General features: G+C 39.8%; 2 protein-coding genes across 4 annotated transcripts in view; one reads left to right on the top strand and one right to left on the bottom strand.

The window, feature by feature from the left end:
• The window catches only part of TMEM185A (transmembrane protein 185A), a 10,434-nt gene extending 5,753 nt beyond the window's left edge, over positions 1 to 4,681 (top strand). For both annotated transcript variants that reach the window (XM_009331143.1, XM_009331151.1), the window contains exons 4-6: positions 1,124 to 1,300; positions 1,638 to 1,761; positions 3,594 to 4,681. In XM_009331143.1, coding sequence (XP_009329418.1) covers positions 1,124 to 1,300; positions 1,638 to 1,761; positions 3,594 to 3,838 — 546 coding nt within the window. In that variant the 3' untranslated portion in view covers positions 3,839 to 4,681. The remainder of the gene's footprint in view (positions 1 to 1,123; positions 1,301 to 1,637; positions 1,762 to 3,593) is intronic.
• Positions 1 to 10,115, bottom strand: part of LOC103922933 (chromosome unknown open reading frame, human CXorf40B) — a 700,660-nt gene extending 690,545 nt beyond the window's left edge. The window contains exons 1-3 of one of the 2 annotated variants that reach the window (XM_009331163.1): positions 9,847 to 10,115; positions 7,503 to 8,413; positions 6,198 to 6,268 (exon numbers count right to left, since the gene is read on the bottom strand). In XM_009331163.1, the coding sequence (XP_009329438.1) occupies positions 8,196 to 8,413; positions 9,847 to 10,099 (471 nt within the window). In that variant the 5' untranslated portion in view covers positions 10,100 to 10,115 and the 3' untranslated portion in view covers positions 6,198 to 6,268; positions 7,503 to 8,195. Of the gene's footprint in view, positions 1 to 6,197; positions 6,269 to 7,502; positions 8,414 to 9,846 lie in introns of those variants that run through there. The other variant, XM_009331168.1, reaches the window with a different exon arrangement.
• Between the last annotated feature and the right edge of the window lie 164 nt (positions 10,116 to 10,279).

The following is a 10,279-nucleotide window of genomic DNA, read 5'->3' as shown; positions in this document are numbered from 1 at the left end:
CCCAGCCAAAACCAGCACATTCTCCACCCCTTATTTCATACCATTTACATCATGCTCAGGTCCCACACTATCCAATACATTCTCATTACTCACCCACCCCCTTTCCGTGCTTTGATATATCATTCCCTTAGTCTATGGACCACCCCTGTGACATGTCTGCAAAATGTCCATAAATGTCCACAAAATGTCCATTGAGTTCATCTAGTCCATGACTTTGGGCTCCGTCTGTTATGGTGGTCACTCAGGACAGGAGAGGTGGTGTGTTGCATGGAGTTACTGGGCACCAAAGCCAGCTCAGGTCGGGTCACTGCTGCACTTGCACTGCTTCTTGTAAGGCTTGTCCTCCATTGGTTCAGGTGGTTCCTGCTATAGTAATTCCTATAACATCCAACTCAAATCCCGGGTTACAACAATGTAAAGGTATATCCATTACAGTCTCCACCCCTGGTCCCTTTGGGCCAGGTTATGGGGTTTAACGTTGCAATGAACTCCTCCCCTTGCTCCTAGCCTGGCTAGCAACAAAGGGGTTCCTGCTACAGTAATTCCCATAATGTGCGACTCAAATCACGGGTTACAACAATTTAAAGGTATTTCTGTTGTAATCTCCACCCCTGGTCCCTTTGGGTCAGGACATAGGGTTTAACAGTTTTTGTAAACTATCATAAAACTGATGATCTGGCATGATTATGACTGTCCTTTCTATTTTCCAAAAAACTAGGAAAAGGTTCTAATTTAGAAACTATTTCGAGTAAGGTGTCCAGTGTAGAAAATACTTGCTCAGATCTATTTCAAATACTGTTTGAGCCCACATAAAATCACAGAAGTCTTATTAAAGTTGAACTACATTGACTTAACTTTAAATTGTTTCAGCTTGATGGGGTTTACAGAGCTAACTGAGGAATCCCAAAGAGCTGATACGGCTCATAACAGTGCATGTGATTTGTGAAGCTTTTCTGTTAGAGATTATATTAGTTAAAGAGCATCACACTTGAATTTCTTTTTCTTGTTTAGACTTCATATGTAGACTTGCTTTATTTAAAAAACCCACACCTGAAACAAATCAAACTGATAAAAATGTATCACTGTTGTGGGGGGGAAAGCAGTTAATTTATTTTTCTTTCAGGTTGTTTGTGTTCCACTGTGGATCTTGATGTCCTTTCTGTGTCTAGTAGTGCTCTATTACATTGTATGGTCTGTTCTATTCTTGCGCTCTATGGATGTGATTGCTGAGCAAAGGAGGACGCACATAACAATGGCTGTCAGCTGGATGACCATTGTAGTTCCACTGCTCACATTTGAGGTAGGAAAAAGCATAGCGAGTTTTATGGATCTTGTTCTTTTTTCAGTGAGTGATGAATGTTGCTGTGTCTCTTTTTGAACTTACTAAAATGAAAGTACTGCTTTTTGTTTCAGAATAAAATATTAACAGCAAATATGAAAGAAACCCAAGAATTCTATGTTTCTTTAAAGTTTTTTGAGTAAAATATGCATCACATTGGAACTGTAACTGTTTCTGTGGAGGCCGTTTTTCTTCATGGATGTGTGAAGTTAAAGATCTGAGATCAGCATATGTTTTAAGAAGCTTGAAAGTGGGTATTGCAATTAAACTGACATTGTATATTTTTTTTGCCATTTAGATCTTACTAGTGCACAGACTGGATGGGCATAATTCTTTTTCTTTTATACCCATATTTGTTCCTCTCTGGCTTTCACTGATAACTTTAATGGCCACAACATTTGGACAAAAAGGAGGAAATCACTGTAAGTATTTAAAAAATCATGGAAACAGCTTGAAATGCAAGGCTTAAATGTATTTCATTAAGTTTTGTATTTTCAAAACAGGCTTTTGTGTGTATATTCTCTCATGAACGAATTCAGATGTGTCTGTTATTATTGTTTTCAGGAGACTTTAAGTTTTCAGTGGTTATAGTGTCTCTTGCCTTTTTTTTTTTCTTTTTCCTGTAAGAGCATGGCTGCTGCTTGGACTCAACTTGAAATCTCAATGGGATTTTAATTGTAACTTAAGACTTTTATCCTTCCTTATTTCCGTGGGTTTCATTCTCACGGGACGTGACTGGATCTTTCTGCTCTGGGTTCTGAAAATCATGTAGCACCTACCATTTTTAATTAGCATTTGTCCTAGTAGCCTGGACTAGTATTCTCTTTCCTCTTTGGCCAAGTAGTGCTCTGTGCTGCTTAGTTGTAACTTCAGTTGCCTGAGTGGCCAGTGTAGATTTACTAGGCTTTTATCCCCACCACAGCTAGCACTGCTGAAAGGAGCATTTGCACTTTCAGCCATGTAAAGTTACTGAACCAGTGCAGATAAGTAGCTTTTCCCATCCATGTTGCAGTTCGTCTTCCTTTTTCACAAGGCAATAAAATTTGTTAGGATTTTTCAGAGTGGAAAGGAACCAGCTGTGATGTTTTGTTATATAAACTCACTTCATTTTTGGTCCGATTGTGAAATATATTGAGAATTTCTTTCTTCGGTCATGACTAAGCTTACCTCCATACATTTAGTTTACTTTTATATTGTTATTGTATGGAAAATTGTTACTGGTGTTTGTTTTTTTTTTTTTTTTAAATGCATGCCCTCGATAATTTATGGCCAAGTTAGTCTTTTGGAAAGCCACATGTCTGCTTTTTCTTCTGTAGGGTTAATAAATATTTATGTAATTTTTTAAAAAAGTCTATTCATTTGAAGTGAGCCTCAGAAGACTTGCATGAAAATCCACTGTTAAAGTGCTAAGCGGAATACACTAGTTGGCCATGAAGTATAATCTCTGCAAAAAGATGGGTTGTATGGGATCTTCCCTGGCAAATGCTTAATACCTTGCTTTCGTTCAGTGGAAAGACTTAACGTGGGCAGGCTGTTCCTTTTAACACTGACCTTTGGTATTGGTTAATAGAGGAGTGCCATCTGCTGAATTACAAGTGCTGCTTACTTAAATGCTCTCTTTCAAAGTCTTTGCATATAGCAAAATACATGACAAACACAGAATGTGTACTGTTTTCTAATCTAGTGCAGGTAATACCAAGGATGAGATACTCCTGGCATCGCATATTTGGCTAACAACAAAAGTATTTGGGGAATACTGAATAGATACATTTACTAATCTGTGTCTGCCTATGCCATCACGTTCCCTCTGGTATTGTAACCTATATGTATCAAACAAAAGTTGGCATGAATGTCTTCCCATGTGACACTGATTACTTTGATTGAGATGCAGAGTCTTTTGTGTTCTTTCTCTGTGGACTGATGTGACCTGACACTGCTTAACATGTGAAATGAAATGGATTCTTGCTGTGGTAGTATAGCTGTAATTTATACATATGGATATACACACACAGACATGCATGTACAGACATGCAGAGGCATGCAAATACATGTATATATTCTGTATGTATATCTGTATATTATCTGAACTAATATTATATGATAGGTGTAAGTAACACACTGAGAAGCAGCACTAACAAATTTTATATTGTTCATATGCAAACAGTCAAGAGAACTTAAATGAGATTGCATAGTCTGCTCACTTAATTACATTTTGGTTCTGTTCTGCACTAATGGGAAATGATTTTTTTTTTAGGGTGGTTTGGAATTCGCAAAGACTTTTGCCAGTTCCTGCTTGAAATCTTCCCATTCTTACGAGAATATGGAAATATTTCATATGATCTTCATCATGAAGATAATGAGGAAACTGAAGAAACACCACTGCCTGAGCCACCAAAAATTGCACCAATGTTTCGAAAAAAGACTGGCGTGGTCATTACACAGAGTCCTGGAAAATATGTGATTCCACCTCCCAAATTAAACATTGATATGCCAGATTAAGATCACAGTAGCATATTAAGCCTGAACTGGGAATCAGAAGATAAATGTATTTCATCTCATGCCTTGTCCCAATTACTTTAAAATAGGTATTGCTGAATCAGTGGCTTGGATTACACAAATCAGATCTTGAAGATAATCTGAGAGCTTTTCCAGAGATACGTGGTGGTGTAACTTGTGAACCTTCCTAACGGGTTGGTTGCACGCTTGCCTGTATAGTATTTATATGAACGTTTTAGCAGTGTAATATATTGTTTAAAAGTCTTGTCATGTACAGTGTAAGTATTATCTAAAAGTATTTTTTTAAAAACTCTGTATGAAATGCCTATGCTATTCCAGGTGTCTTTTAGGTCCTAAATATACACTTGATTTCTATGTCTGTTTTAAATGCTTTGGGGATGTCTTAGTATAGTACCTCTTTACTTCTTTTTCTGTTCAGCCACAATCATTGTCTTAACTGCAGAGGCACAGGAGTGTTGCACTTAGGCAAGACTGGAAAGCTTTTTTTGGGGGAAGTAGAATGTATAGTAACTTACATGAAGTTTTTGAGTTAGCTATGTAAATTTTCATGTAAGTATTTCAACTTTTGCACTAGCTTGGGAGTTAAGTGTTGCTTTTGTTGCTTTTCTAGTTTCATGTGTTAATAATTCTTTGAGCAGCATGTACACCATTCTCTCATTAGACCGGCTGTTTAATAAGCTGTTCCCTCTTGTTGTGCATGCAGTCTATGCCAGAAACATTAGTTGTAGGTTTTACAGCTGTCAGTTAGCTGGTATAAATATCATAGCTTGGTCTTCATTACCAACTTTGTGTTGGTGTAAATGATTAAACTTTTCAAGATAGGAACTCATCAGTGTTGGTACAGCATTTTCTTGTTTGAAGAAAGACCTCCTTTGACAGATTGTCTTGGACTTCAGGTGCTTTAGAGAAATTTACTCTTTGAAACCTATACTCCAGTATAGGTTTAGTGTAACAACAGATGTTGGATACTCCCACATCCTTGCAGCTGCTCTTCGTGTTTAGGTGAATTCACAGTTTAGGTAGCTTAAATACCGTGGATCATGTTTCCTTCGTGTTAGCACGGCAATGAGACAAGAGCAAAGAGCATATGGACATTTCTGCATGTGTGAAAGGTGCACACCTGAAAAACTTCACAGATGTGGCGCTTTCATTCCTAGCGCTGCAGACCTCTCTCTTCTTCCCTGTGGACCAGCTACTGGCTGAAACCCAACACAGCACTGTCCTATCACTACACTTAAAATTTCAGTGCAGTTTTATTTACTTTTTGCCTCGAGTAAAAAAAAAAAATCTGTAAATGAAAAGCAACACTTGCCGCTGCTGTTTCATGTCACTAGGAAAGGGATGCTGCTCTGTGATGTCACAGCAGCGCAGCATGGGTGTTTGAGAATTTTCACTTGGGATTCTCAGTCAGTTGGTCACTTCCTTTCAGCTGGCTGTCTGACAGGACAGTCTAGCTGCTAGGGATCAGCTGAAAAATTTACTCAAACTGAGAAAAAAGAATTGAAAATGGAGCTTTCCTCATCGGAAACTTCATGTGATTCTGTTCTGGCCAAGGGAGCTGATTCGTCAGGCTCGACTTCTTCTCTCTGTCCAGCATGTGACAGAAGAGCAGCTAGTGATGCTGCCCTTGGACCTCCAATAGAAGAAAGGTCTTTACAAACTTCGACTAAGCAACCCTGGTCAAAAAGAGAGCATCTGAATTCATCTGAGGAGAGCTTGAGCAAAGGCGATGCCTCTACACGCTTCAGCTTTTTGAAGAAGCTTTGGGACACTGTTGAAAGCGATCGGTTTGAGTCCATTTGGTGGGGTGACAATGGAAAGTGTGTAGTGATTCATGAAGAATTGTTTGAAGAGGAAGTACTAGCAAGGAGAGGACGTCTGAGAATTTTTCAAAGTGAGAGCATGAAAAACTTCATCCATCACCTCCATCTGTACGGATTCACCAGAAAGCTGTGGGATTTTCCAAAATCGGGCTCACGCAATGACTTGCTAGCAGAAGAAACAGCTAGGGAGGTATGTTGGATCCTCTACATGCAAACTAACTCTCAGAATATTCTAGTGGGACAGATTTCTGTTCCAATGAAATAAGCCTTTACTAATAGGAGATGAGGACGGTAGCAAATGTTCTGATTGTCATTTTGTTTCTTGGCTCATGTTCAGGAGTTTTTGAGGTAGCATTTCTGAGTAGTAGAAATGCTGATAAAATATACAAAAATATACATTGGTTATTTCCACCTACTTTGAACACATAAAATGAAAAGATATTCTCATCGTATTGGGATTTTTTTTTTGGTGTTTGCTAAGTAACTTGCTGTATCAGATCTGCAGCTTTCTTGTGGCATTTGCTGGAGGCTGAGAAGGTACGTGGCAGCATCATATAGTTACGTACATGTCCATTCCATGCCAAAGTTGCTGAAAAGTAATGGTATTTGGGTTTCTAAATCAGTTTGTATGCTTTTGAAAATCCTGCACTTCTCTGCTACCAAGCGGTAAAACCACAATACTGGTTACTATTAACAGGACTGTATCGCACCATTTTATTCAGCCTAAACTTCAGGTTTAGAACGCCCCCGATAGTCCTTTTTAGTATCCACATTTCTCTTTTGCAATTAAAATTCTTAGTTCTTGTATCTTTGCAGTTTCCAGTCTCAAGGTGGTGGCAACTCTTTTCCTTTCCATTTTTTAGTTTCAATTCTACTACAACCCGAATTTTCAAAGACATTTTCTGTATCTGCTACTGAAGTATAAGCAAAGGTTTGGTCCAAAAAATCGAACACCAGCAGGATTTTCACCGGACATGGATTTGCATGCACACCGCCAGAAAAGAAAACCAGATGTTGAGCTTGCGTGGGAAACCACTTTCGAGGAGGAGAGCGGTCCGTTCACAGCAGGTCCAAGGGGGAACATGCACACCTCTGCAGCCAGGAAGACGGCACCTGCCAAGCGACGTGCCAAGGCAGCTACCCGACTCAGACGCGCCTCTACATCTGCAGGCACTGCTGCTCTGACACATTCAGACCCTGCGGCAGCAGGAGGCGGGGAGAAGCCCAGTCCTCTGGCTCCCTCCCTTTTGCTGCAGGCTGCCGCCCAGGGTGCTGCTTCTGGAGGCGCCGTGCCGGCTGTGCCCCACAGTCACTTTCTGCCAGAGCTGGCACCTCCCACCTCTCCACCTGTGCCGGCAGCAGCTGCTGCTCTGTCTATGCCAAGGCCACCGCAGGGCCAAACTCCACCGTACTGCCACTGCCCGACTTGCACTTGTGGTCCAAACAGCGGACCCGCAGGCAATGGCCTTGGACCCCAACCCAGGGCATGCTAGGTACCTTCCACAGCTCTTTTAGAAGCTGCATAGTCCAAGGGAATAGTTGCCTAAGTGTTCCAATAAACTACCTGAATACAAAGCCTTTGCCAGTTGTCCTGTCCTCTCTTTATGGCCATGCCTGTGCCTGCCCTTGGGCTTTGCTCCAGAAAGTCAAAAGGATTTCCATTGTAATGCAGGGTGTGAATTTTGAAAAACCCTGGAAGTGCCAAAATTAGTGACTTCTATTTGTTACTCTTCACATTTGTCTTTAATTCAATATTAGATTTTCAAAGCTTACTAATATTTTTCATCTTAAATGACAGAAAAATATTATAATACTCACTTCACTTAATTTTGTACAAGCACCTTCTTTGCAATAAAGGCCTTTCTACACAGGCTGTTGGGTCACAGAGCTGTATACTGCAGACTGCTCCCCCCATCATATGCATGTCTAATATACATAACCTGTGAATGAGGAAAATCTGGTCCTTTCTGGAAGTTTTACATTTACAGCACATAACACACACCATGCACAGAAACTTTGTCCAGCAAATCTCTGCCTCTGTTTGAGAAGCCCCTAGGACTGGCCTTATCTCAGATGCTTTCTTTCTCAATGATCCCACAAATGTAAGGTTAGGAGTGGGCTGTGAGATGGATGTCATATTAATGATGGCAGCCTGCTTTCAAGCACCATTTTTCTGAAGGGTCCTACAAACTCTCTCTTCCTCATATAATCAGAGGTTGCATGCATCATAATATGGTTGTATTTACATTTTAAACTGGCACACAATACCTCAACCATGTCTTTAAAAAAAAAATCACATATATAGGAAAAATCTAGTAAACCATTAATAATTTCCAGTAATGGTCATAAAAATTATATCTTATTTTGCCTCAAAAGAGTAGTTCTTCAAGTGTATTTGCTATTTCAAACAATTAGTTTTGGAAGGGAGTCCTAAACAACTCACTGATATTCAAGATGCTGACTTGTGAATTACAAGTTTGCATTTAGGCACGAAAAATAATAGTGAGGGCCAACACCTATGCTTCTGAAGGGATCAATTCTTCGGGGATGTCCACCTGCCACACACCTTTTCCCCCTCTGGCAGGAATCGGTTCCAGGAGCCATCTTGGATTTGAAACAACAGTCAAGTATTTCTGTTCTAGATTACTGAGGACAGCTTTGTTTTCCAGCTCCAGAATCTTTTCAGGAGGCAAGTTTTCTGGATATAGTGATGTCTCTCCAATGTCAATTAGTCCTGTATTATAAAATTAAAATATAAAATTAGTTGGTTGTTTGATCTCCTCGAGAAAAGTTTTCCAAAAGTAAACCTCCCAGAGGATGTACAGAACAGCTGATTTGTTACCAGAAGAACACAGTATGAAGCATGCACCCCTCAAACCAGCGTCATTCACTGCAGAAGATGGCCTATGTGACTGAACTTAGGTCGGTGAAGAACACGTGAAGCATGCAGTTACAACATTCACAACTCTATGATCTGGAATTCTGTTAAAAGAAGCCTGCATCTAAGGAGATACAGCTGCTACCAAAACTCCTGAGCTACATTTGGCCTTGAAACAGCTTCACTAAAAATAAAACACTCTCTGCTCCTATCAGGACACTATTCTATTAACATTTTAAAATCATTAAACTACATGGAAATTCCTGCTCTCTGGAACCCTTTTAATGTCACGAAAGGGAATTTCTATATTGCTTAATGATTAAAAACATTAAAATAAAGATCAAAGAAGCTTTGATACCTACTCTACAATTTAGCGTGCGATTTATGTCAAGGTTACAAATCTGTATATTATGTAGTACCTAACAGTTTTCAGCACTGTAGATCTACAACAATTTTTCGGTGTATGCGATAGAAGTAATTTATTGTGCAGGAATAGCTAAAAATATTCAAATGAGAATGCAAGATAGATGGTGTAACAAAAGACACCTATAAGAATAGTGCAAAAATGAGTGCTGGATAAAAACTTTGTAAGTATACAGTGCAGCAACATACGTTGTATTTCAGCACAATATAAGCAAAGAAATACCACTCCATCCTAACTTTGTGTTACAGAAACAAACTTCTACACTGCCCAAATAACAAGAGCGATGGAGCATTTGTAGAACTGAAATAGGATTTATGTAATACTCTTAACGTGACATGCAAAGCACTGCAACGTCATGGCTTCACTTGACTATGAGTACTATAAAATGGTTTCAGCAAGAGTTCCTAAGCTCAAAATGCAAAAACGTGTGGAATTGACATTGATTATCATGCGACAAAATAACATGCAACCCACTTTATACTATCTTACTGTGTGACAAGTTAGCACAAATCAATTTTATTTCTTGTACAGACTTTAGAGTTGTAGCCTTAAGTTTTTAGTAGAGTGAGTGTATTTTAAAAACTGAGGCCTGACTAAAATTCTTTATCCTAAAGGTCAAAGATACTTCACATTTCCAACACAATGAAAAAGAATAAATTGTATTTACAACTTCCCTCGCGGACCTCAGCTTACAGTGATAAGGAATCAAAATGGCCCGCCAGTCACAACTCAGGCACCACTCCGTCAAAGTAAGTGTTAAAGCAATGTTATAATGAGCATAACTGTGTAAAGCAGATGTGTATTGGACTGAAGCAAGTTAATGGATTGAAAGCTTGCTTGGAAAATATAATCCAAGGTTGCTTACCTGCAATAACTCCTCTGCCAAATTTTTCCCCTTTATCCAACAAATCTTGCACTTGTTTTGGTGTCATACCAAACCTATGCAAAAGAATTGCTCTCCATGTTTCATCTTCCCAGTCCTTAACAGCTATATGAATAGCCATGGTGCAGTTCTTGTAGTCTGCTAGCAAAGGACGCCAGCGAGTCTCTACTGTTTTGACTTTGTTTAAAACTAATCCTGCATAGGGTTGTCGGAAGGAAAGGCAACCAAATTTCATCGTTTTCCTTGCCCCAGAACCCGTTTGTTTCCTATAAACAAACAGACGCCCCGAGATTAGTCTTTACAAACGCTCCTGTCGCCATGACAAACTAATAGATCTGCCCGGGCAGCCGCCCTGACGACCAGGACGCTACAGCGAGCTGCGCGCTGCCCCCGGGGGGGCGGATGGCCCATTCCG

This window comes from Pygoscelis adeliae, unplaced genomic scaffold (assembly GCF_000699105.1).
Source record: "Pygoscelis adeliae isolate BGI_AS28 unplaced genomic scaffold, ASM69910v1 Scaffold100, whole genome shotgun sequence".
Classification (NCBI taxonomy): Eukaryota; Metazoa; Chordata; class Aves; order Sphenisciformes; family Spheniscidae; genus Pygoscelis; species Pygoscelis adeliae.
Note: the sequence above shows the minus strand (reverse complement) of the source record. Positions and strands in the feature narration are given on the sequence as shown.